The sequence below is a fragment of the Anguilla rostrata genome, chromosome 2 (genome assembly GCF_018555375.3).
Source record: "Anguilla rostrata isolate EN2019 chromosome 2, ASM1855537v3, whole genome shotgun sequence".
In the NCBI taxonomy this organism is placed as follows: domain Eukaryota; kingdom Metazoa; phylum Chordata; class Actinopteri; order Anguilliformes; family Anguillidae; genus Anguilla; species Anguilla rostrata.
Genome location: NC_057934.1, coordinates 66,324,996 through 66,351,439, shown reverse-complemented (window position 1 = coordinate 66,351,439; position 26,444 = coordinate 66,324,996). Strand labels below are relative to the sequence as shown.

Below are 26,444 nucleotides of genomic sequence, written 5' to 3'. Positions count from 1 at the left end.
CATTTATCTCTTATACTACTGCTGCAGTTTTTAGGCCGTGTCAGTGTGGGGCTAGTTATTACACTGCTGGGATTCTCTGACCCTGCGCTGAACTCTTCCCTCTCTCTCTCTCTCTCTCTCTCTCTCTCTCTCTCTCTCTCTCTCTCTCTCTCTCCCCTCTCTCTCTCTCCTCTCTCTCTCTCTCTCTCCCCTCGTCTCCGCTTCCTCACCATCCCGAAGATCCGAGCCCTGGAGCTGGACCCGAACCTGTTCCGGATCGGTCAGAGCAAGATCTTCTTCCGGGCCGGGGTCCTGGCCCACCTGGAGGAGGAGCGGGACCTGAAGATCACCGACATCATCATCTACTTCCAGTCCGTGTGCCGCGGCTACCTGGCGCGCAAGTAAGCACCTGTGGCCCCCGTGCGTGTGCGTGTGGCCCCTTGTCCCGGTTGTGTGTGGCCCCTGTCCCAGTTGTGTGTGGCCCCTGCCCTGGTGGTGTGTGGCCCCTGTTTCTATACAGTACACAGGGCTGTCCTATGGAAACCACCAGCCACACAGCAGACGGTGTAAAGCTTGACGTTAGGAGTCCTGGGTGTAGCTGTGACACAGACCTGATCACATGACCCCGTGTTTCTGCAGAGCCTTCGCTAAGAAGCAGCAGCAGCTCAGCGCTCTGAAGGTGCTGCAGAGGAACTGCGCAGCCTACCTGAAACTGCGCCACTGGCAGTGGTGGAGACTCTTCACCAAGGTGTGTGTGTGTGTGTGTGTGTACGTGTACGTGTACATGTCTGTCTGTGTGTATGTGTCTGTGTCTGTGTGTGTTCCCTCTGGATGGGTCTCTCCCCCCAGCGTCACTGACTGCCGTTTGCACAGGTGAAGCCGCTGCTCCAGGTGACCCGGCAGGAGGAGGAGATGCAGGCCAAGGATGAGGAGCTGATCAGGGTGAAGGAGAAGCAGAGCAAGGTGGAGGGAGAGCTGGTGGAGATGGAGAGGAAGCACCAGCAGGTGGGTGGGGCCTTGCGTCCAGGAAGTCCTGCCGCTTCACTCTGTACTGCTGAATGTGTGGCATACTGACGAATCTGATGCCAAGATACTGACGTCCTTTATAAATGTGAAGATCACTGTTAAACATCACAGTGTCTTTTTAGTAGTAATATGGAAAATCTCCGTCTTTCCATAATCATTATAGTCATACTGTAATTTAGATCATTGTGACTGTGTGCATTATAGCTCTCAGGGGTGTGTGGGTGGGGTGGGACGGGGCGGGTGGGTGTAGAGCTGCTCTTGTAATCGCGGGTGTTGCTGGGCCCTGCAGCTGACGGAGGAGAAGAACATCCTGGCGGAGCAGCTGCAGGCGGAGACGGAGCTGTTCGCGGAGGCGGAGGAGATGCGCGCCCGCCTGGCCGCCAAGAAGCAGGAGCTGGAGGAGATCCTGCACGACCTGGAGTCCCGCGTGGAGGAGGAGGAGGAGCGGAACCAGAGCCTGCAGAACGAGAAGAAGAAGATGCAGTCGCACATCCAGGTGAGTCCGGCCACCGCCGGCCAGAACTTCAACACCGGCATCCCAACCGCTGGAGAAGTTACTTCTTATGATCTCATATGTGAAAAAACCACACCGTCAGTCACTGTGTGTGTGTGTGCGTGTGCGCGCTTGTGTGTGTGTGTGTGTGTGTGTGTGTCTGCAGGACCTGGAGGAGCAGCTGGATGAGGAGGAAGCCGCCCGGCAGAAGCTGCAGCTGGAGAAGGTGACGGCTGAAGCCAAGATCAAGAAGATGGAGGAGGACATCCTGCTCCTGGAGGACCAGAACTCCAAGTTCATTAAGGTGGGTGGGGTGGGTGGGGCTGGTGGGGGTAGTTCATTAAGGTGAGTGGGGTGGGTGGGGATGGAGGGGGTAGTTCATAGAGATGAGTGGGGTGGGTGGGGCTCGAGGGGGTAGTTCATAGAGATGAGTGGGGAGGGTGGGGATGGAGGGGGGTAGTTCATAGATGTGTGTGGGGAGGGTGGGGCTCGAGGGGGCAGTTCATAGATATGAGTGGGGTGGGTGGGGCTGGAGGGGGTAGTTCCTAGAGATGAGTGGGGTGGGTGGGGCCCGAGGGGGTAATTCCTTAGAGATGAGTGGGGTGGGTGGGGATGGAGGGGGTAGTTCATAGAGATGAGTGGGGTGGGTGGGGCTCGAGGGGGTAGTTCATAGAGATGAGTGGGGAGGGTGGGGATGGGGGGGGGTAGTTCATAGATGTGTGTGGGGAGGGTGGGGCTCGAGGGGGCAGTTCATAGATATGAGTGGGGTGGGTGGGGCTGGAGGGGTAGTTCCTAGAGATGAGTGGGGTGGGTGGGGCCCGAGGGGGTAATTCCTTAGAGATGAGTGGGGTGGGTGGGGATGGAGGGGGTAGTTCATAGTTGTGTGTGGGGTGGGTGGGGCTGGCGGGGTAGTTCATAGTTGTGTGTGGGGTGGGTGGGGCTGGCGGGGGTAGTTCATAGAGATGAGTGGGGTGGGTGGGGCTGGTGAGGGTAGTTCATAGAGATGAGTGGGGTGGGTAGGGCTGGCGGGGGTAGTTCACAGATGATGGGGGGGTGGGGCTGGCGGGGGTAGTTCATAGATGTGTGTGGGGTGGTGGGGCTGGAGGGGGTAGGTCATAGAGATGAGTGGGGTGGGTGGGGCTGGGGGGTAGTTCAGAGATGAGTGGGGTGGGTGGGGCTGGAGGGGGTAGTTCATAGAGATGAGTGGGGTGGGTGGGGCTGGCGGGGGTAGTTCATAGATGTGTGTGGGGTGGGTGGGGCTGGAGGGGGTAGTTCATAGATGTGGTGGGGAGGGTGGGGCTCGAGGGGGTAGTTCATAGAGATGAGTGGGGTGGGTGGGGCTCGAGGGGGTAGTTCATAGAGATGAGTGGGGTGGGTGGGGCTGGCGGGGGTAGTTCATAGAGATGAGTGGGGTGGGTGGGGCTGGCGGGGGTAGTTCATAGAGATGAGTGGGGTGGGTGGGGCTGGAGGGGGTAGTTCATAGAGATGAGTGGGGTGGGTGGGGCTGGCGGGGGCAGTTCATAGGGATGAGTGGGGTGGGTGGGGCTGGCGGGGGTAGTTCATAGAGATGAGTGGGGTGGGTGGGGCTGGCAGGGGTAGTTCATAGAGATGAGTGGGGTGGGTGGGGCTGGCGGGGGTAATTCATAGATGTGTGTGGGGTGGGTGGGGCTGGCGGGGGAGCGGGCCTCCTGGCCTGCAGCTGACTCTGTTCCCCTGTCCCTGCAGGAGAAGAAACTTCTGGAGGACCGAGTGGGCGAAATCACCTCCCTGCTCGCCGAGGAGGAGGAGAAGGCCAAGAACCTGGGCAAGCTGAAGAACAAGCAGGAGATGATGATGGTGGACCTGGAAGGTGCGGCCCCTTCACCAGCGCAATAGAAAAATATTCAGATGCTGAGTGTCTTGTCTTCACAGCCCGTCTTAACAAGCAATTGGGACTAACGAGCTGTCCACTGTGCGCCCCAGAGCGTCTGAAGAAGGAGGAGAAGACGAGGCAGGAGCTGGAGAAGGCCAAGAGGAAGCTGGACGCCGAGACCACGGACCTGCAGGACCAGATCGCCGAGCTGCAGGCCCAGATCGAGGAGCTCAAGGTCCAGCTGGCCAAGAAGGAGGAGGAGCTGCAGGCTGCACTGGCCAGGTGGGTCCCATCGGTCACGTGACCTGCCATGTGACGTCCCTCGCTCGCCCCAGCACGAGTAACAGGTCTCAGGCATGACTTTCAGAAGCCCACTCTGGCTCAGCCCCTTAAACTTTAATATTTAAGCGTCATATTTAATATTCCTGATTAAAAACAGCTGCGTCTTCCCAGCTGTTCAGCACAGCCCATGTGCCAATTTCTCTCAGATATTTTGGCCGTTGCCCACAAATGGGGGGGTGACACTGGTGTTACTGCTGTCTTTTCCACAGGAAAGGTGCAGTCATGTGGTGGCAGTTAAAGGATTTAAGCAGTTAATTGCGGTTAAGAAAAGACTCGGTTGATTGTGCATCCGCAGTTGAGTAGATCTGTGGACTGGAGAGTGCAGCGAGCAGCACGGCCTTCTCAGATGAGCTCTGGTGTGGATGTGGTGGAGGATGATGAGGCTTTTTTTCCCCAAAGGAAGGGTGTTTCAGTTCAGCTGCTGCATTCATTAGGGACTGCTTGGCCTGTCAGGAGCTGTGTGAGATCAGCGAGGTCCCAATGCAGTGGAGATGTTCACAGGTGTCATGGTGACTGTACGTAAGTAGGGAGGGCATTGAAATGTAGCTCACACTCGGGTGGGACTGGAGCTGCAGGGAAGGAACTGAAATGAAAGGTGAAGTCAGTTTTCAGTGCTGGACCTTGGAAAAGAAATTACTTCATTTTTGGTTGGTCAACTAGTTTAGGTCAGTCATTTGTCAATTAGCTGTTTAACCCCTTAAGTCGCATTTGAAAGTGTTAAAACTCACAGGTCTACCTCTATGAACTATTTTACCGTGCCACTGTTTTACCAACAACGGTTCCTTGTTTTGTAACGTGCGGTGGCAGAACAAGCTTGGGGGGTCCTCACCTTCTTTGTGTGTGGGAGCTCGTCGATTACGCTTGTCACAGCGAACAAAATCCAGTTATTTTTAGGCCCAAATACTCAGAGGAAACCTTGATGGAATGTCCAGTGTTTACTTAGAAATTCTATGGAGGAATCATCATTTTTGTCTGTTTCTCTGTTGCATGCATGCCGAAAGCGTTGTACACAAAACGCTGTTGTAATCTGTCAGTGTGTATAAATTCTCTGGGACAAGAATGAGCCCACCTATGAGCTTCTCTGACTAGCACAGACCACACAGTTCCTCAGTATGGCCAACGTGACCCACAACGACTCAGCATGGACAGTATAACTTCTGCCCAGTACGCTGCCAGCCACTGGCAAGCTATTATAGCGATGACTGAGAAGCACTTTAGACAATGGAATTGCGTTCCTAACGGTGTATCAGTTGTTTGGCTCGCATAAAAGGACACGCGTTGTTTCTCCTGCGAAAAACAAACAATATGTTTCTCAGTGCTGAACACTTTGTGCATGAGTCTCAACTTTCTTGAGACTTTATGCCTAAAAATGTTATTTTGCAATGGCTAAGTCTAAGCGGAAGACTCTGCGTTTGGAGGCCTAGGAAGAAATCACTTGTCTGAGGGAATTTTTGACTGAGTGACAGTGAAAACAGCTTTGAATCCACAGCAGTAAGCGTGTTCAGTGAAGGATTGATCCCGTTTTATATCGGTGAGCACCTAAATATATTTTCAAAATATCCTTATTATTCTGTGCTCTTATAAATAAGGAGTAGGCATACCGAAAAATAAAAATACTTTTGAGAAAATTGAGAATATTTTGATATGTTGATGGGGGTGGGGTATTTGACGAAAACTTCAAACAATGAACCTCAATCAGTGGATTAGTAAACTTAGATAGCTAATGTTTATATTTTCTACAATCTTCCAGACCTGCTGCTGCCAGAGTTTGCAAGGAGTGGGAGGTGGGGGGGTGGGGGGCGATGGAGGGGGAGGGGGAGGGTGACAGGCAGTGGGAAAGCAAGCCACTTTTAAGCATACTTCTTTCACAAGCATATAGTATACAGTATATAGAGTTTTACAGCTCTAAAAAGACCCATAATATCATTTTGTTACCAAGTGTCCGTTTGGAGGCTCCAGAAGGCCTTTTTGGAACCCTGCCTGGACATAGCTCAGAAAAACAATGCAGAATGCTCATTTCTGGCGGTATTGCCATCAGATTTGAACCATAATAGTTCCAACACTGTGACTGTGGCTGCATTGTGTTTTTAAGCCCACAAGGCACAGCCACAGGCATCTGTATCCACTCAAAATATATATATATATTCCACTGCGTTTCAGCTTCTGTTCCTTTGTTTCAGTCATTTTTAGAGTAATGTTCTCTGACTCTTGGAAAACAAACTCCAAAGGGTTACCTTTCAGAAGGTTACTCCTGTAGTCAAAAGAAAAGTTCAAGAATAGTAACCATTTTATTTTGGGTATGTAATTTTCAGGCTTGTGTTAAACAAAAAGGGGGTGCTACTTATTTAAGAATTATTAAATTCAGCCTTAAACCCCAGTATATGTCATTTCCTCTGAAATTGGGTCAGTATTTGGATTGAAGCTCAGCTTATTTGTACTGGTAATCTTACAACTTTTTAAATTCTTATTTGTGCAGCATCAGGTAGTTAATTGCTTATTTAGGTGAGCCAGCTGTACAGGAATATACCTGGCAGTGTGTAATCTGCACTGACCACACACACCACAGAGTATGCAGCCTCAGTATGGTTGTCTTGGTTACACTGCTCCTGTCTGTGGGAACAGGCTATCGAGCATGCGGCTGCCCTCCATGTTGGTGCGTTTGAAGCGTTTACAACACTGCCACCTTGTGTCCGGTGTGTCCAGCTGCGCCTCCCCTCGCTTTGGTTTCTTACGGCAGCGCTCTCTGTTGAACTACGCAGGCCTTTTAGCGTGGAGAAAACTGGACAGAGCGTATTTTACCTGAGAAACGTGGACTGGCTCTCCCTGCTGACGTCAGACAAACCTCAACCGAACATAGAATGAGGGGCCCAGGGATAATGAGCACTACTTCGGCTTCTACTCCTGTCTGAATTTCTGTGTGTGAACTAGAAACCTATTTTTGCCTCCCATAATGCATTGCAAAAAAATGTCTTGCTCAAGTGTCTGTCTTGTAATGAGACTTAAAATCTTTTTTTCTCCCAAGTGGAAAATATTTGCTTGTTTTAATAAAGTCGCTTTTTTGACGAGTTAAATTGTCATAATGCTTGATGATGCACCTCGTTGGCAATCTTTTTGTCTTATTCAGCAAAAAAAAAGGGGAAATGATTTTAAGTCTGAATATAAGACTAAAATACTTTTAGATTTCCTCTTTTTGTTGTTTTTGCAGTGTTCCCCCCTCACAGTTAAATTTGTACGCTAGTTTAGGGTTTTCTGCTCAGTGAGGCGAGGGTGCCGGTGTGCTGTGGTATTGAGAGGCGTTTGGGCGTTTCCAGGGGCGACGAGGAGGCGGCGCAGAAGAACAACGCGCTGAAGCAGGTGCGGGAGTTGCAGGCGCAGCTGGCCGAGCTGCAGGAGGACCTGGAGTCGGAGAAGGCCTCGCGCAACAAGGCCGAGAAGCTGAAGAGGGACCTGGGGGAGGAGCTGGAGGCGCTGAAGACCGAGCTGGAGGACACGCTGGACACCACCGCCGCCCAGCAGGAGCTCAGGTGCGTACGCACACCTGCCCTCGTAGGGGGCTGCGGTTTACTGCTCTGTGTTTGAGTGGGAAAGAGCTCAGGTATCTCCTTTACCCTGCTGGGTCTGCTTTGCCCTGTACTATTCAGGATTTCCTCCATTTTGATCCATGTCTGTGTGTCTTTTCAACTTGTGACTCGTGACATCTGAAATAGTGACATCTAACGCTCGCTATTTCTCTCGTGAAATTGTCTCACTGCTGTCAAGTAAACTGAGAAAGGGGCAGCGACTTTGACAGATACTCTTGTACAGCCCTGACTAGACCAGCGTGGAGCCTGTAGACATGTAAACCTCCATTACCTCCACACCCCCAGGACCAAGCGGGAGCAGGAGGTGGCGGAGCTGAAGAAGGCCATCGACGAGGAGACCAAGAACCACGAGTCCCAGATCCAGGAGATGCGGCTGAGGCACTCCACTGCCCTGGAGGAGCTGTCCGAGCAGCTGGAGCAGGCCAAGAGGGTGGGCCTCCCGGTCTGGGCTAAAGACCCACTCACACCTTTTAACACTGAGTAGGCTGCAGATGAGAGGGTCCCCCAGGGCTGTGCTGTGTGCCAGGGTGTGGTCTGTAATATAGAGGCTTGTGTGAGGGTGTGGTCTGTAATATAGAGGCTCGTGTGAGGGTGTGGTCTGTAATAGAGGTGATCTGAAGCTCCACGGGTGCAGAGTCTGACTCTCAGGCTCTTGTAGGTGTGTTGAGTTCAAGTCAACTTGGAGAGGAGGTCTAAGCAGACCTGGAGGTGTGCGACAACAAGGTGAGCTGGCTGTGTGGAGGTGAAGGGTGGCTTGCAGCAGGTCATAAGGCGCTGAGTTCGTATGAGCACAAGCGGAAGAAGTGGTGGCGTCAGTGCAAGATGATTGGCATGCCAGGGTGACGTGGTGTGGAGCGGAGGGTCACAGGTGCGTAAGAGCTTGCAAGACTGCCTGGAGCTGCAGCACCCACAAGCTGCAGGTGAGGATGGCTGCCCCCTCCCCCCCCCACTCCCCCCCCCGCGGGTCCTGCTGCTCCACTGAGAGCCACATCAGTTAAATGGAGATATGAGGTGCTCTCCGTGTTTATAATATTGCTAAATATCAGGAGCAGGTGATGGAGACATTTGCGGGTTTTTTAAGTTATTTATGTTTTTAGCTGCCGCAGAGCCGTCCCTGGCTCCTGCAGTGTGCTGCAGCCTGGAGCTCAGGTGGGCTGGTTTAATGATGATTGCACAGAGGGGGGTCCAGTGAACCGAAATGATCCCTCGCGGGGCTCCTGCGTGCCCCCCTGTGGGTGTGCGATGGGGTTGGGGTGCTGACGCTGCTTGCCCTCTCTCTCTCTTTCTCTCTTTCTCTCCGTCTCTCTCTCTCTTTCTCTGCGGTGCGGCAGGCGGAGTTGGACAACGTGTCGGCCCTGCTGGAGGAGGCTGAGAAGAAGGGAATCAAACTGGCCAAGGACGCCTCCAGCCTGGAGAGCCAGCTGCAGGACACCCAGGTGAGCCACAGACAGGGCCTCCCATATTTATCTCATTTATAAACAATGCGTTCTTGAATTTATCTGTAAATGTATTGCACGTTTATTCTGGCGTGGCGTGTAAAGAAGGTTTCCTGTCTTTGTTGATGTCCTTTCTTCATACCAAAGGCAGGCAGAGTGTAGTTAATTGGTTTGATGAGAGGTGTACAAGAGAGTGAATGTTTCATGGTTTAGTGAGATATGGAGGTATGCAAGAGAGTGAATGTTTCATGGTTTAGTGAGATATGGAGGTGTATAAGAGAGTGAATGTTTCATGGTTTAGTGAGATATGGAGGTGTATAAGAGAGTGAATGTTTCATGGTTTAGTGAGATATGGAGGTGTAGAAGAGAGTGAATGTTTCATGGTTTAGTGAGATGTGGAGGTGTATAAGAGAGTGAATGTTTCATGGTTTAGTGAGATGTGGAGGTGTATAAGAGAGTGAATGTTTCAAGGTTTAGTGAGATATGGAGGTGTAGAAGAGAGTGAATCTTTCATGGTTTTGTGAGATATGGAGGTGTGCAAGAGAGTGAATGTTTCATGGTTTAGTGAGATATGGAGGTGTAGAAGAGAGTGAATGTTTTGTGGTTTAGTGAGATGTGGAGGTGTAGAAGAGAGTGAATGTTTCGTGGTTTAGTGAGATATGGAGGTGTAGAAGAGAGTGAATGTTTCGTGGTTTAGTGAGATGTGGAGGTGTAGAAGAGAGTGAATGTTTCGTGGTTTAGTGAGATGGAGGTGTAGAAGAGAGTGAATGTTTCGTGGTTTAGTGAGATATGGAGGTGTAGAAGAGAGTGAATGTTTCATGGTTTAGTGAGATGTGGAGGTGTAGAAGAGAGTGAATGTTTGTGGTTTAGTGAGATGTGGAGGTGTAAAGAGAGTGAATGTTTCGTGGTTTAGTGAGATGTGGAGGTGTAGAAGAGAGTGAATGTTTCGTGGTTTAGTGAGATATGGAGGTGTAGAAGAGAGTGAATGTTTCGTGGTTTAGTGAGATGTGGAGGTGTATAAGAGTGAATGTTTCATGGTTTAGTGAGATGTGGAGGTGTAGAAGAGAGTGAATGTTTTGTGGTTTAGTGAGATGTGGAGGTGTATAAGAGAGTGGATGTTTCCTGGTTTAGTGAGATATGGAGGTGTATAAGAGAGTGAATGTTTTCTGGTTTAGTGAGATGTGGAGGTGTATAAGAGAGTGGATGTTTCCTGGTTTAGTGAGATGTGGGTGTATAGTGAGGTGTACATGGTTTAGTGAGATGTGGAGGTGTACATGGTTTAGTGAGATGTGGAGGTGTAGAAGAGAGTGAATGGTTTGTGGTTTAGTGAGATGTGGAGGTGTAGAAGAGAGTGAATGTTTTGTGGTTTAGTGAGATGTGGAGGTGTACGTGGTTTAGTGAGATATGGAGGTGTAGAAGAGAGTGAATGGTTCGTGGTTTAGTGAGATGTGGAGGTGTACGTGGTTTAGTGAGATGTGGAGGTGAGTGGAGGCCTGACTGCTCCTCTGGGGCTGTGACTGCAGGAGCTACTGCAGGAGGAGACGCGTCAGAAGCTGAACCTGAGCAGCCGCATCCGACAGCTGGAGGAGGAGAAAAGCGGCCTGCAGGAGCAGCAGGAGGAGGAAGAGGAGACGCGCAGGAACCTGGAGAAGCAGCTGGCCAGCCTGCAGGCCCAGGTGAAGGACACACGTACACACACATGCACGCACACACGCACATGTATGTCTGAGGATGTATTCTTAGCTGTGGCTTCCTTTGGGTGGAAAGCTGATCATCAGTCTGTGTCTGTGTGTGTGTCTGTAGCTGGTTGAGACCAAGAAGAAGCTGGAGGATGACGTGGGGGTGATGGACGGTCTAGAGGAGGCGAAGAGGAAGCTGCAGAAGGACATGGAATGCACCTCCCAGAGGCTGGAGGAGAAGGCCATGGCCTTCGACAAGATGGAGAAGACCAAGAACCGGCTGCAGCAGGAGCTGGACGACCTGATGGTGGACCTGGACCATCAGCGGCAGATCGTCTCCAACCTGGAGAAGAAGCAGAAGAAGTTTGACCAGGTAGAGTCCTGAGACACTCCTCAGAGGGTGTGTGCAGTGTGTAGCTCTTTCAGGGGTCTGATCGAAGGCACATAGAGCACATAGAACGACTCACTGGGAGATAGTGGGGCCCTTGTGGTTATGTATTACAGTTTCAGTTGCACTCCAAATGACAGACTGCTGAGGTCTCTGCATGATGCTGTCTTTGAGTGTAAGATCAGTAGTGACTCAGAGATCCCCATGGTTATGCGTACATAAGCTGCCATTAAGTTGCAGTTAGTCAGTGTGCTTGTGAGTGGATGTTGGAGTTGGGGTTAGTCAGTGTGCTTGTGAATGGATGTTGGAGTTGGGGTTAGTCAGTGTGCTTGTGAATGGATGTTGGAGTTGGTTAAGTCAGGTGCTTGTGAATGGATGTTGGAGTTGGGGTTAGTCAGTGTGCTTGTGAATGGATGTTGGAGTTGGGGTTAGTCAGTGTGCTTGTGAATGGATGTTGGAGTTGGGGTTAGTCGGTGTGCTTGTGAATGGATGTTGGAGTTGGGGTTAGTCGGTGTGCTTGTGAATGGATGTTGGAGTTGGGGTTAGTCAGTGTGCTTGTGAATGGACGTTGGAGTTGGGGTTAGTCAGTGTGCTTGTGAATGGATGTTGGAGTTGGGGTTAGTAAGTGTGCTTGTGAATGGATGTTGGAGTTGCTAGCCCGCGCCTCGTTGCTAGCCCGCGCCTCGTTGCTAGCCCGCGCCTCGTTGCTAGCCCGCGCCTCGTTGCTGTGGCAGATGCTGGCGGAGGAGAAGAGCATCTCGGCTCGCTACGCGGAGGAGCGGGACCGGGCGGAGGCGGAGGCGCGGGAGAAGGACACCAAGGCACTGTCCATGGCCCGCGCCCTGGAGGAGGCTCTGGAGGCCAAGGAGGAGTTCGAGAGGCTCAACAAGCAGCTGCGCACCGAGATGGAGGACCTCATGAGCTCCAAGGACGACGTGGGGAAGAACGTGAGTGGACGGTCCCGCCGGAAGAGTGGGGGTTAGCGTATTAGCGTGCGAGCACGTGGGGCAGGGGTGTGTAGTCCTGTGGGAGGTTGAGTAATGTAGATGTTAGATGTAGGATTTTGGGTGCTGGGAGCTTCCTGCTTCCTTAAACTTTGTATGTTTTTTTTTTTTGATGTGCAAGAGTTTGTAATGTGGCAGTTCATTGATGGACCTGTCAGATGGGTGGGTTGAGCTCAGCCTTATCTAGACTGGGAGCAGAAGCGAGAGAGAGGCTTCAGTGGGAAGTGGTGAGCACCTTCAGCAAGGTGCCTGTGTTACCTGCGCAGGTGCACGAGCTGGAGAAGTCGAAGCGCACCCTGGAGCAGCAGGTGGAGGAGATGCGCACGCAGCTGGAGGAGCTGGAGGACGAGCTGCAGGCCACGGAGGACGCCAAGCTGCGGCTGGAGGTCAACATGCAGGCCATGAAGGCGCAGTTCGACAGGGACCTGCTGGCCCGCGACGAGATGGGAGAGGAGAAGAAGAGACAGCTGGTCAAGCAGGTAGAGCGGAGTCCCTCCGACCCCCCCGCTGGATCTGAGCGCGTGTGCTGTATAAGGGGCTCTGCCCCCCCCCCGCACGCCTCCTCCTCCCCCGCGTTAATGGGGCCCTCTTCCCCCCCCCCCCCCCTCGTCCCGCAGGTGAGGGAGATGGAGGCGGAGCTTGAGGACGAGCGCAAGCAGAGGGCGCTGGCCGTGGCCGCCAAGAAGAAGATGGAGATGGACCTCAAGGACCTGGAGGCCCAGATCGAGGCGTCCAACAAGGCCCGCGACGAGGCCATCAAGCAGCTGCGCAAACTCCAGGTACTGACACCGTCGCCGCGGTGATCAGGTCGCTCGGCAACAACCTGCCTGTATATGCTCAGTCAGAATGCGTCCCTCTCAGAGTGGAGTTTCACTGTGGTCTCTCTCTCTCTCTCTCTCTCTCTGTCTGTCTCTCTCTCTCTCTCTCTCTCTCTCTCTCTCTCTCTCTCTCTCTCTCTCTCTCTCTCTCTCTCTCTCAGGCCCAGATGAAGGACTATCAGAGGGAGCTGGAGGAAGCCCGCGCCTCTCGCGACGAGATCTTCACCCAGTCCAAGGAGAACGAGAAGAAGCTGAAGAGCCTGGAGGCCGAGATTCTGCAGCTGCAGGAGGTGTGTGTCGCTGCTCTTCCAGGAGGCAGTGAATATGGCTCTGAACCTCTGATACTGTGAGCCCCTGTGCTTTCAGCAGCTCTAACGTGTGTGTGCGCGTGTGTGTGTGCGCGCGCGTGTCCTCTCCCCAGGACCTGGCGGCCTCAGAGAGGGGCCGGCGCCATGCTGAGCAGGAGCGGGATGAGCTGGCCGACGAAATCTCCAACAGCGCCTCTGGGAAGTGAGTCGCCCCCTGCTGGCCTCAGCAGTGCACTGTCTGCCAGTCCACTGCAGGCTGGAAAGCAGTGAATAGATCCTTATATCCCATCCTATAGAGCCTTATATATAGGTTTAAATCTGTCTGTCTGTCCGTCTGTCTGTCCGTCTCAGGTCCGCGCTTCTGGATGAGAAGCGGAGGCTGGAGGCGCGGATCGCCCAGCTGGAGGAGGAGCTGGAGGAGGAGCAGAGCAACATGGAGCTGCTCAACGACCGCTTCCGCAAGACCACCATGCAGGTACAGCTGCTTTAAACTCACACACCAGCATGCAGGTACAGCTGCTTTAAACTCACACACCAGCATGCAGGTACAGCTGCTTTAAACACACACCAGCATGCAGGTACAGCCTCTTTAAACACACACCAGCATGCAGGTACAGCCTCTTTAAACACACACCAGCATGCAGGTACAGCCTCTTTAAACACACACCAGCATGCAGGTACAGCTGCTTTAAACACACACCAGCATGCAGGTACAGCCTCGTTAAACACACACCAGCATGCAGGTACAGCCTCTTTAAACACACACCAGTATGCAGGTACAGCCTCTTTAAACACACACCAGCATGCAGGTACAGCCTCTTTAAACTCACACACCAGCATGCAGGTACACCCTCTTTAAACACACACCAGCATGCAGGTACAGCCTCTTTAAACACACACACCAGCATGCAGGTACAGCCTCTTTAAACACACACCAGCATGCAGGTACAGCTTTTAAACACACACCAGCATGCAGGTACAGCCTCTTTAAACACACACCAGCATGCAGGTACAGCCTCTTTAAACACACACAGCATGCAGGTACAGCCTCTTTAAACTCACACCAGCATGCAGGTACAGCCTCTTTAAACACACACCAGCATGCAGGTACAGCCTCTTTAAACACACACCAGCATGCAGGTACAGCCTCTTTAAACACACACACCAGCATGCAGGTACAGCCTCTTTAAACACACACCAGCATGCAGGTACAGCTGCTTTAAACACACACCAGCATGCAGGTACAGCCTCTTTAAACACACACCAGCATGCAGGTACAGCCTCTTTAAACACACACCAGCATGCAGGTACAGCTGCTTTAAACACACACCAGCATGCAGGTACAGCCTCTTTAAACACACACACCAGCATGCAGGTACAGCTGCTTTAAACACACACCAGCATGCAGGTACAGCCTCTTTAAACACACACCAGCATGCAGGTACAGCCTCTGGTTTCGCGTATGACCCTACCATCTAATCTTTACCATCTAATATTAATCAGCTGCACGTGAGCTCAGATTAGAAATGTATACTCCAGTGAGTACAGAGAGACTGCTCACATCTCAGTGAGGTGTGCAGGTCTGAGCGGCCTGGTTCTGCAGGAACAGCGCTGCTGCAGTGACCCTCCTCCCTTCCTCCCTCCCCACCCCCCCCCCCCAGGTGGACACCCTGAACACGGAGCTGGTGGGGGAGCGCAGCGCGGCCCAGAAGAGCGAGAACGCCCGGCAGCAGCTGGAGCGCCAGAACAAGGAGCTGAAGCTGAAGCTGCAGGAGCTGGAGGGCTCCGTCAAGTCCAAGTTCAAGGTCACCATCGCCGCCCTGGAGGCCAAGATCCTCCAGCTGGAGGAGCAGCTGGAGCAGGAGGCCAAGTGAGTCTGGATACGGTGCAGAGCCACCCGAAACACGTACTCTGTGAGTGGAGGGACGCCTCCACCTCCACCTCCACCTCCACCGTGCTCCTCCGGGCACCAGTATGAACAGCTCTCCTGCAGTCACCAGATCCTTTTAGCTTTCAGTCGAAGAGCGGCGAAATAATATTCTTTGATAATACCTCCAGCACTGAAGTACCAAAGGGTAACTGGGTAAAAGGGTACAATCTGAAATTGTAGTGGTGTTCCTTACCTCAGTGTACTGGGTGTGCATTTTGAAAAGAAAAGGAGTTCTGACATCTGGTGATGTTCCAGTTATCTAATGTGTCCCCTATTCTCTACTGAATGGGCACTCAACTCCCTGACTGATTTTTTTCTGTTTTCATGTGAGCCTTCAGCGCATGCACAGCTGGTTTTTCGTGATAGGAATATTTTTGTTCATATTTATGGAAATTTTAGCTGAAGCTGATGTTCTATCACACTGTTGTCTGTGTTCCAAGTGCTCCAGAGTGCACTGCTATAGAGAGTATTAATGAACTGTATATAAATACATTCTCTATACAAGAAAAGAATTGCCACACTATGGATAGTAAGTTTGTCTAAGAACGAAAGACTGAGCTACTGCATGAGTTGTCATTCACAGAATAGAGCACAGCTTAACCAGGTTATGTAATTTTTTTAAAGAATGTATCGTATTGTATGAAGAAAGACATTTTATGTTCTAAATTTACACTGAAGCATAAAACAGAAAAATCCATGGTATCAAGTTCTGTGTAAAATGGTGTCCTGAAGGAGGCGAGGGCCATGGGTCTGGCTGCTGGTGTAGCTGTTGGGCGGAAGGAGCGGCTGTTCCTCCACATGCCGTCCTGCTGAATCAGCTCGTTCCCCCCCCCCCTTTGACTCCCAGGGAGAGAGCCGCTGCCAACAAGATCGTGCGCCGCACGGAGAAGAAGCTGAAGGAGGTGTTCATGCAGGTGGAGGATGAGCGTCGCCATGCCGACCAGTACAAGGAGCAGGTGAGGAAGACCACGTGCGTGGCCGTGGCTGTGACCTTCTGAAAGGAAATGGCGGACCGGGAGGGGCTGGGCGCTGGCTCTGACGCTCTGAATCTCTGATTCTCTGAATCCTCTGATGCTCTGACTCTCTGACGCTCTGAATCTCTGACTCTCTGAATCTCTGACTCTGAATGTCTGACTCTCCCACGATCGGAATCTCTGACTCTCTGACTCTCTGACTCTCTGAATCTCTGATGCTCTGACTCTGACGGTCTGAATCTCTGACTCTGAATCTCTGACTCTCTGAATCCTCTGATGCTCTGAATCTCTGACTCTCTGAATCTCTGACTCTGAATCTCTGACTCTCTGAATCTCTGAATCAGATGGAGAAGGCCAACTCCAGGATGAAGCAGCTGAAGAGGCAGCTGGAGGAGGCGGAGGAGGAGGCCACCCGCGCCAACGCCAACCGCAGGAAGCTGCAGCGCGAGCTGGAGGACGCCACCGAGGCCAGCGAGGGCCTGAGCCGGGAGGTGCACACGCTGAAGAACCGCCTCAGGTACCGCCGCCGACTCACACACACATACACACACTCACACGCTGAAGAACCGCCTCAGGTACCGCCGCCGACTCACACACACATACACGCGCACACACACACACATCACATATACACACACACACGCTGAAGAACCGCCTCAGGTACCGCCGCCGACCCAGAATGAGCACCAGCACACACACACACACATCACATATACACACACACACACACACACACACACACACCACACAACACACACACACAGGTACACCACACAACACACACACAACACGAGACCACACACACACATCACATATACACACACACACACACACACACACACATCACATCACACACACACACACACATCACATCACACATACACACACACACACACACATACACACACACAGACACACAGGCACACACACTCACAGGCACACACACACACACGCACAGACACATAGCATATACACACACACACACACACGTACATACACACACAAACACACTCATACTTACTTTAACAGTACTGCAAGACACAGGCATACATACATACAGTACATACACACTTAAATCTCATGTACATTTCGTGCTCAACAGCACTACCAATCTGAGCTCTGCTCCAGTGTATTTAAAGTGGGTGGAGACTACTCCTAATCGCCTGCATGAGTGGTAAAGGCTTGCTGTTACCTAGGTCCTGTCCCAGGAGTTTAATCTCTGACCCCCCCCTCCCCCCCACAGGCGCGGCGGGCCAATCAGCTTCTCCTCCAGCCGCTCGGGCCGCCGGCAGCTGCAGGTGGAGGGCGCCTCGGTCGAGCTGTCGGACGACGACGCCGACAGCAAGGCCAGCGACGTCAACGAGACGCAGGCGTCGCCGGCCGAGTAGAGCGGCCCCCGGGACCCCCCCCCCCCCCCCCAAACACCCCCTTCCCCTCCCCCTCCCACCCCCCCCCCCCGCATGCGACAAGCACCTCAGCTCCCCGACCCACCAGCCAGCACAGCACATCCCTGCCTTACCCAGGGCTGAGCGAACACTCACCTGCACCTGCACCGCCTCCTAACGCAGCTCCAGCCTCCTGACAGCGCACTCTGCTTCTGCTTCAGAACAGAACACACAGGTACAAGTGCATTTCACACACAGACCGCGCGCATGTGCGTGCATGTATATATACACACGTGTGTGTGTGTGCGCACGCACACAAAACACAGAATAAAAGGAGCGATCGACTCCCCCACCCCCACACCTCCCCCCCCCTTAACACATACACAGTGTAAAGCCATCTCCTAGATAAGTATGCCTGATACACCCTGTGCTCTCAGTGAACGACAGTCCCACTCCAGGCGGGTGACACACAGGTACAGCCGGCCCGTGGCTACCGCACGTGTCTGACGTGCAGACCATTTATCTTTCATTAGCAACAGAGCAGGAAGGTTTGCAACAGGAAGAGTTGTGTGTTTGGACCTCTTCTGAAATGGACTGGAAAATTCAAACTGTGAAAAAAAGACAATTTTTGCTAAAGCGTTTCTCAGCACAGGAATAAATGACTGAAAAGTAAACCGTAGGATTCTTACAGAGGTGTCCTTTCTTTTCTTTCTTTTTTTCGACTAACACTTATGTATTCTGTCCAAGAAGGGACAGATCAGCATGCTTTGGAGTGGGGGTGGGGGCTGGGGTTGTGTTGCAAGCGCTTAAAAAGTCACACGGACAGTCCTGTGTGGAAAGATGCGTACGAAACGCAGCAGACATCGGAAGCACTAAGCGTGCCCCCCCCCCCGTACACCCAAAAAAAAGAGAGATCTGGAGGTACGAGCCCCCCCCCCCACCCCCCCCTTTGTGCTCTGTGACAGTGTTTGAAATGCATCTCTGACAGAAAGGATTTTTAACCGATCTCACCCCCGCTGTCTAAAAGTAAGGGGGGGGGGGTCACCTTGCTGTGTCTGACGCGGTCTGTGATGGGTAAAGGACCTTGATCTGGTCACATTAGTCTATTAACCACTCCCCTGTATGCTAATGTAGCCCCTCCCCCTTTCTCAGACAGAGACTTTTCCCTGGTCTGCTTTTTGCTTCCTTTTCTTTTTTCTTTTTTTTTTTCCTTGAGGGGACTTGTCATTCCCAAGTCCACTAAGAGGCCACTACATGTCACAGTGTGGGCATAGACATGCCAGAATCTGCATATCTATCACTACTGTTCCTACACATTTTATTTGTGCATTAAAGCTCAACTACAGAACAAAACTCTCATTATATTCTGTTAGTTACACGTTTCTTTGAGAAGTGCCTTAGACACTACATAAAGCATTAGCGGGGTAAAAAAAAAATGTTTACATATATGTACTTATTGGACATATACATATATGTATTACTGGTATGTGCAAACCTAACAAGATAAACACGAAACAAATTTTTTTTCTTGTATTTTGCTGTGCTTCATTATCATACCTGATGTACCTCTTCAGTTTTAGTGATCAGATAGTATGTGGATATGAATCAGTGTTATTAACTGTATGAAATGTTGAGCCTTCTGTTCTCTCGGACAGGACGTTTTGTGATTTCATTTGGTTAAAAGCTTTAACATTCATGAGGTAGTTATATTATCGGACTGGCTGTTGACAACCAGGCATTCAACTACAAATATCTCCTATTATTTCTTGTATACCTGTATTTCTAGACAATGATTTTTGTAAAAGAAAATAAAACATATTCATTATAGAAATTATTTGTGATTTTTAATTTTTTTTTTTAACTCGATTTGCTTCTAATTCCATGCGTTTTGTGCTGAGATTTGAGCACAAGTTGAGCCCTCCACCAGAAGCTGCAGCCCAATGCTCTCATTTTCAGGATCGAAATGGGAAAGATTGCATTCAAACGGAAATGCTTCGTTTTCAATTAAGCAGGAAATGTTAGAACAAGTGTGACTTGACTTAGCTGCAAGACTTGGCTGACTGACGTTTCCCATCACCCCCCAGTATAAATACCAATGAGCAAGAAGCTGGATGTACTGAGCCCAGTGCAAAACTGCCAGTGTTTCTCCTTGGGAGAATTCTGCAGTGTGCACGCCTACAGAGAGCTGAGGGGAGAAGTAAAGCCCCATTTTTCCACTGAGTAAACCACACAAAATACGACCATATGCTTAGAGTTGACTGGTAAAATGCCCCGTGTCTTTTACGATCTCGAAAAAGCAGTACCTCTCGTAGAATCGGTTTAAATCCGAATTTACAGGATTAAAAAACAGACGTTAAAAGTAATGTAGACGCGTGTACAAAGAGAGTCCCAACTGAAAACCAACAGCCTTTTTTTTTTATTCATCACACAAAAATAATCTACGAAAGACAAAATTAACCGAGACAATATACCCCCCCAAATGTGAACCCAAAACATTACCAAAGTTGGTTTACAAAGACTTCCACACGCAGACATACACAAACACACAGATACATTTTTAAGTATATGCTTTTAAAACAAAAAAAAAAGAAAGAAAAAAAAGTGACCGACTTGGCAGCCATTCTAACCTACAGACATTATCTTTGGTTCCACAATTCTGTCAGTCAGTCGAAGGCTGGGATGGAGTGGGAATGGGATAGCAGTGTGTCTGAAATGACATGAGAGAAGGAACAGGAACAGAAGAATGGGATCGCAGTGTGTCTGAAATGACATGAGAGAAGGAACAGGAACAGAAGAATGGGATAGCAGTGTGTCTGAAATGACATGAGAGAAGGAACAGGAACAGAAGAATGGGATCGCAGTGTGTCTGAAATGACTGGAAGAAGGAACAGGAACACAGAATGGGATAGCAGTGTTTCTGAAATGACATGAGAGAAGGAACAAGAACAGAAGAATGGGATCGCAGTGTCTGAAATGACTGGAAGAAGGAACAGGAACACGGAATGGGATAGCAGTGTTTCTGAAATGACTGGGAGAAGGAACAGGAACAGAAGAATGGGATCGCAGTGTCTGAAATGACTGGGAGAAGGAACAGGAACACAGAATGTGATAGCAGTGTTTCTGAAATGACTGGGAGAAGGAACAGGAACACGGAATGGGATAGCAGTGTGTCTGAAATGACATGAGGAGGAAGAGGAAAAGGTACACGAGATGAGTAAAGGGGGGAATGAGGTGGTGAGCTGTTTTTTCCTTTTTATTATAAATGTAGGAAGAGAGCGACACACACGTATGATCTTACTCCTACAAACATCCAGACAGGTGGATAATGGCAACAGAAATCCCCAAGCAACAATTTGTAGTTCTGCTATAAGCATTTTACCATCCTGCATAGTTCTTTTAACTTACAAACTAAGGCTTTTTTTTTTGTTATGAGTCTGTGTGTTCTTGAGTTTTATTGGAACAGCAACAAAATTCAAAATAAAGTTCAAGTAGGCTACAATCGTCTTCCCTCCTTCTCTCTCTCTCTCCTTCCCTCTCACCCTTTCTCTGTTGCTCCATATATGGGATATTCACTCAACTTCAAGTTTCTCCAAAGTAAGTCCAGTGTGAAAGCAGCACCAGAGGGGGACAGGGAGCAGGACAGAGAGGGGGGGGGGGTATGCTATCTATATACAGACTGACCTGGTAAGAGAATACAGTATATACACACTCACTCACGCACGCACGCACACGCACACACTCAAGTTCATGTACGCTCGCACTTAAATCATAAGTGGAAAGCGTTATCCCTGTGTGTAAATTAATTACAAGTCACTTTTCAATAAAAATAGCTACTTGTGTTAACAGTCTGCAGTGGGAGGGGTGGGAGTGGGGCTTGAATAGTACGACTCCCGTGGGGGGGGGGTAGGACCGTACCATCTCAGAGGGAGAGAGGGGAGTCTCCTAAAAACCAGGATTCAGGACTCATAGTTAAAACAGCTTCAGAAAAATAATCCAGAATACATAAGTAAGATTACTTAAATATAACTTAAATTACGTAGCGTATACTCTCCTGCCTTCCCTCTCTCTTTTCCACAGTGATAAAGGTCTGTCATGTAAACATGTTGACGAAAAAAACAAAAAAAACAAAAAAAAAAAACAAAAGTTCATCATTCACCCTTTCAGCCAAATTACGATATAATTAATAATTATAGCAAGAATAATTAATTCACCAGAGCAGTCATGGGACAGCCCGGGAGGAGAAAATCCCGACGTTTCCGCAGTTCAGCCGACCAAAAGCCAGCGGTCGCTCTGACGCTTCCAGACCAGCGCTCTCTTCCTGGGGGGGCCGGGGCCGCGGGTGCCCCGTCTTCCCTCCGGCTTCCTGTTGGTCAGTGAGACTTCCTCTTCACGTCTCCTCCCTGGCTTTGGGTTGCGTCTGTGCGGGAGGCAGAGGGTTTAGTGAACACTGGGGGGGGGGGAGGTGGGGGGGGTGGGGGGGGGCACTAGAACACGCTAACTGGGGACGGTGAGAGGCAGACATGCTGCTAGGCTACCAGGAGAGGGGACACGGCCATGCAGCCTCTACCCACAGTCAAGCAAGCAAGACGGGCAACAAGACAGGACCGGAGGGGAGGGGGTGTGGGGGGTGAAGAGAGTCACCTGACGGACAGCACACAGATCGACGGACAGCTGGGGGTCCGGTGAGGGGGTGGGGGTTTGGGGGGGTGGAGGGACTGGGTGGGGGGTTTTGGGGGGAGGGGGTGGGGGGTTTGGCGGGGTGGAGGGAGTGGGTGGGGGGTTTGGGGGGTGGAGGAGTGGGTGTGGGTTTTGGGGGGTGGAGGGAGTGGGTGTGGGGTTTTGGGGGGGTGGAGGGAGGGGGTGTGGGGTTTTGGGGGTGGAGGGAGGGGGTTTGGGGGGTGGAGGGGTGGGTGGGGGGGTTTGGGGGGTTTGGGCGGGGCAGAGTTTACCTGAGAAGGCAAGCTGCAAGTGAGGAGGCAGCGCAGCCTGAGACCCTGACTGCAGACTCTTTAACAGATCTGAGGAGAGACAGAGGGAGGGGCCGCCCACAGAGAACAGGGAGCACAGGGTGAGAGAGAGAGAGAGAGAGACCCACAGGCGTCCACACGCACGTCGCAGGCCTCAGCCGAACACAACCGGGGGGGGGGGAATGACAGAGGGGAAAAAAGGGGGAAGATTGCACAGATGAACTGATCAAAAAACGTGAGCGTGAGAAAGTTCGAGGGAGACCTGTTTGCACAGCATAGGCAGAGAGAGAGAGAGAGAGAGAGAGAGAGAGAGAGCACACTATAGACAGCAATGAACAGCAACAGCATGGTACACAAGCCACACACTGCACAATAACTGCTGATGGATACACACACACAGACGCACGCGCACGCACACACACACACACACACACACACACACACAGATACAGTTAAACGCAGAGGCCGAACAGGCAACACTTTTCCCTATCACCCCTCCCATCTTCAGAGTCCAGATTCAGACAGCATCTCAGTGCTGATCTGGGATCAGTTTCGTCTTTCAGCTCGCGGTGGATAAGGCCAGGACAATAACAAGAGCCCCCTGAAGCCAGATTAACCCAAGAAGGCCAGAATTAGTTCTGGGATCAAACCCTCGTGTTCTGAACCTCTAACTCACTGGTCTGTCCCATTCTGCTGCTCCTTTTAAAAGAACAGGTACCCCTGAACCACAGAGGAAACAGCGCAACACTGATCTGTCCCATTCTGCTGCTCCTTTTAAAAGAACAGGCACCCCTAAACCACAGAGGAAACAGTGCAGCGCTGATGCTGTTAGAGCCCTCTGGAAGGCTGTAAGGAACACAAGCTGTGCGAAAAAACTCAGAACAGGAAGTGATGTCGGGAAAGTTAAGGGGCGGGGTCACAGGATGCCTTTGCGGGATTTATTTTTGGAGATGAGAGATGAGCAGGATGACCTCAACAGAAGGCCCTCCGACCTCCAGCTTTGACACAGAGGCCTGAAAATGAAGGGAGCTGTGTGGCGAGGATAAAATTAGCCATTCGGTCCAGACAACGCTGGCCGAATTATACCGTAAAGCGACTTTCAGGCATACGAACAAAACCAAAAAACAGGCCAAACCCTGCCCAGCAGCAGTACTGTGTGAGTGATCCCTTCCTGTGGCTGTGCTGAATACTCCTGGGTAAACTGTCTAGTGTGCATCTGGTGCAGAGCCACTTTAGCTAGTTTAAATACAGGCACCTACACCTTCACCCATGTAGAGAACTCTATGAATATAACACTTCCATCCGCAGAGCTGCTGTAGTGAAGGCCTGTACGTGATAAGGGTGGTATCTGTGAGCCGCAGTGCGGAGCCGCACCCCTAGGGGGCGCTGTGCACTCACACTCACACTCACCATGTGCCAGGCTGTATCCTGAGTTGTTGCTGGCGGCCGCCCCCAAGCCGCTGCCCCCCGGCACTCCGGACGGGGAGAAGTTGAGCAGGGAGGGGAACTGGAAGGGCAGCGAGACGGGAACCAGCCCCCCCAGCATCCCAAAGCCGAGCGGCAGGGAGGGGGGCGCGGGGCCCAGGAGGTTACTGCCTGGTGAGGACACCTGGAGGGGGGAGGGGGAGACAGGGTTACACCCCAGGGCAGCTTCTACAGCCACGAGGCGGGCGAGCTCCCTCCCTGCTAAAAAACTAAAGGAGCCATTCTAACATCTGTTTGAACCTCATGAACTGGGTTCAGTTTGTTCATTTTTGAACAAGGCTGATAAAATCTAGGTATCTGTGAATATATTCAAAAAAAAAGGTTAAATATAGAGAGCAATAATACTCTGTCAACAGACAAATACAAACACCCCACCCAAATCCCATAATGCATTGCCCCACACAGAAATATTTTTAAGCATTTAAAATTCACCAAGGTATAAGCCCTTGTACCAAACTCTTAGCTAAGCTGCTGCGAGAGCCGACGCTTTGGGCCTGTGAGTCAGTCACATGCTAGCCTTTAGCAGTGCGCTAGCCTTTAGCCTGCAGGCGGGAGAGGGGCAGCCTGCAGCAGACAGGCAGGAGAGGGGCAGCCCGCCTCCGCGTTCCTGCAGCTGGTGACACGGGAGCCACGCGACGCGGAGCGAAGTGAATTTATACGTCAGCATTTCTGGGAAAAACACGCGGTCTAAACGACCCAGGGGGAGGAAGCACGGCGCTCTGGAGCGCGCTGCAGGGAGTCATGTGACCGCAGCCTTTTCATCGAGCAGACATTAAAGGGGAGGCGTGCCACGCACTGACTGACAGATTGACTCATCAAAAACGGCGCTCCATTCACAGCTAAGCCTGCTCTGAGTGTTTCAGAATGCACAGCTACTCAACTCCAGGGTAAACATTACATTACATTACAGGCATTTAGCAGACGCTCTTATCCACAACTTTTTTACATAGGATTTTGCATTGTATCCATTTATACAGCTGGATATATACTGAAGCAATTTCGGTTAAGTACCTTGCTCAAGGGTACAACGGCAGTGTCCTTACCCGGGAATCAAACCTGCGACCTTTTGGTTACAAGTCCAGTTCCTTACCCACTGTGCTCCACTCCGTCCTACATTAGTTTTTAGACTGAAGGTTAAATGAAGCTGAGCTGGTTACAGGCAGTGGTGTCAGGTTAGCAGGAGAGGTCTCTACCCCAAATTCCCCCACCCCCCCCAACCAGCTCACCTGAGACAGAGGGGAGGAGTGGACAGAAGCAACGGGCGCTCGGCTGGCCACTGTCTTAGCCCCCTGGCTGGCCCCGCCCGCCGGCCTCTGCCGCTGCCCGTGCCCGGCTGAGCTGGAGGAAGGGGAGGGGCTTGAGACGGGGCGGCTGGAAACGGAGGCGGTGCTCGTGGGGCTGGCGCTGGTGCTGCTGTGGGGGGAGCTCTTCTGCCCCCCCGCGGGGCTGTAGCTGCCCTGCCCCGCCTTGGCCGCCCCACCCGGGACGGAGAAGGGCGGGCGGAAGCCGGGGTTTTTGGGAGAGTACTGGTGCGCGTTCTGAATGGGCTGAGGCCGCGAGTGAGGGGGGAGGGAGGGGGAGGCGGAGGGGGACGGGGACGGGGATGACGAAGGAGGCGGGGTCGGGGCCGGGGGGCGGGGCGTGAGCTTGATTATGGGCGGGTTGTTGCTGTGTGAGGACTTGGTGAGGGTGGCCTGCATTGGTGTGATGAAGTTCGACTGGTGATGCTGGTGGGGTTTGGACTGGAGGTGGGACGCGGAGGGGCCTGGGGAGGGACTGTGGGGCAGGCGGGGGGTCTGAGGGCTTTTGGGGTTGAGCTGAGGAGTGTGCGAGTTCATTCGGGACTGAGCAGACATGCTCAACACGCCACTGTTACTGCAGTTAGCAGCCCCCGCCTTACCGCCGCCCTTCACCAGTCCAGAGGGAGGGGCGGCCCCCCCTGCCTTCACCCCCGGGGAGCAGAAGGACTTCTGCTGGGGGGGCAGCAGCGGGGAGGCGGTGGGGGGGGGCCGTGGCTTTGGGGGAGAGGGCGAGTTGGGCAGGCTGAGTCTGTTGATGGCAGAGACGCCGGGCCTGTGCGCGGAGCTGAGAGCGAGTCTGTGAGCCTGCACCAGCGACCCCGCCGCCTTCGCCCCCCCCAGCCCCTCGCTCCGAGCCGAGGACGAGGAGGAGGAGGAAGAGGGGGACGGAGAGGTAGTCGCGACGCCCACCCCACCCGAGGACATGGCGGGGGCCTCCTTCTTCCCCAGGAGGGGGTGCGAGAGCAGGGAGGCGTAGTGGGGCGTGGCCAGCGAGGCGGGGGCGGAGCCGCCGGGCCGGTGGGCGTGGGGGCCCGGGGGGGAAGGCGGGCCGTCGCTCTGCACCAGGTCCTTGGCCGCGCTGCCCAGCAGCGCCAGGGCGTGCGAGATGGAGTCCAGCGAGGGCGCCATCAGGTCGTCGTCCAGGGAGTCCGACAGGCAGATGGTCTCCGAGGGGGAGGAGGGGAGGGGCCGGCGCACGGCGGGGGCGGGGGCCGGGGAGGGCGTGGCCGCCGCGGAGGAGGTGGGGGTGGACATCTGGACCCAGGCACCCTCCTGTAGCACAGGGAGAAGGGAAAGGCAAACATTACATACGGATTAACAACGTACTGTGGGCACTTACAAACTGTTACATAGCAATTCTACATGTACACTGGTGATAACTGAGCATACCCTTAAGAACTTTGCTCAGGTAGCAACGGCAGTGGCTTAGGGAATCAAACCTGCGACCTTTCGGTTACAAGCCCAGTTCCTTACCCACTGTGCTACACTCCGTCCGT

The 26,444-nt window shown here is 52.2% G+C and overlaps 2 protein-coding genes across 3 annotated transcripts in view; one reads left to right on the top strand and one right to left on the bottom strand.

The window, feature by feature from the left end:
* The window catches only part of LOC135248615 (myosin-10-like), an 82,568-nt gene extending 63,542 nt beyond the window's left edge, over window positions 1–19,026 (top strand). The window contains exons 20-42 of the mRNA XM_064323439.1: window positions 220–380; window positions 619–727; window positions 853–984; window positions 1,295–1,501; window positions 1,665–1,802; window positions 3,224–3,347; window positions 3,461–3,632; window positions 7,004–7,216; window positions 7,559–7,703; window positions 8,134–8,193; window positions 8,605–8,709; window positions 10,233–10,385; window positions 10,513–10,761; window positions 11,511–11,723; window positions 12,047–12,259; window positions 12,398–12,559; window positions 12,760–12,888; window positions 13,020–13,108; window positions 13,258–13,381; window positions 14,568–14,776; window positions 15,684–15,792; window positions 16,155–16,327; window positions 17,054–19,026. Of these exons, the coding sequence (XP_064179509.1) occupies window positions 220–380; window positions 619–727; window positions 853–984; window positions 1,295–1,501; window positions 1,665–1,802; window positions 3,224–3,347; window positions 3,461–3,632; window positions 7,004–7,216; window positions 7,559–7,703; window positions 8,134–8,193; window positions 8,605–8,709; window positions 10,233–10,385; window positions 10,513–10,761; window positions 11,511–11,723; window positions 12,047–12,259; window positions 12,398–12,559; window positions 12,760–12,888; window positions 13,020–13,108; window positions 13,258–13,381; window positions 14,568–14,776; window positions 15,684–15,792; window positions 16,155–16,327; window positions 17,054–17,198 (3,534 nt within the window). The 3' untranslated portion in view covers window positions 17,199–19,026. The remainder of the gene's footprint in view (window positions 1–219; window positions 381–618; window positions 728–852; window positions 985–1,294; window positions 1,502–1,664; window positions 1,803–3,223; window positions 3,348–3,460; window positions 3,633–7,003; window positions 7,217–7,558; window positions 7,704–8,133; window positions 8,194–8,604; window positions 8,710–10,232; window positions 10,386–10,512; window positions 10,762–11,510; window positions 11,724–12,046; window positions 12,260–12,397; window positions 12,560–12,759; window positions 12,889–13,019; window positions 13,109–13,257; window positions 13,382–14,567; window positions 14,777–15,683; window positions 15,793–16,154; window positions 16,328–17,053) is intronic.
* A 562-nt stretch (window positions 19,027–19,588) lies between these two features.
* Window positions 19,589–26,444, bottom strand: part of ubn2a (ubinuclein 2a) — a 16,720-nt gene continuing 9,864 nt past the window's right edge. Inside the window, exons 14-17 of one of the 2 annotated variants that reach the window (XM_064324133.1) lie at window positions 24,874–26,220; window positions 23,573–23,771; window positions 22,145–22,213; window positions 19,589–21,612 (exon numbers count right to left, since the gene is read on the bottom strand). In XM_064324133.1, coding sequence (XP_064180203.1) covers window positions 21,566–21,612; window positions 22,145–22,213; window positions 23,573–23,771; window positions 24,874–26,220 — 1,662 coding nt within the window. In that variant the 3' untranslated portion in view covers window positions 19,589–21,565. The remainder of the gene's footprint in view (window positions 21,613–22,144; window positions 22,214–23,572; window positions 23,772–24,873; window positions 26,221–26,444) is intronic. The other variant, XM_064324134.1, reaches the window with a different exon arrangement.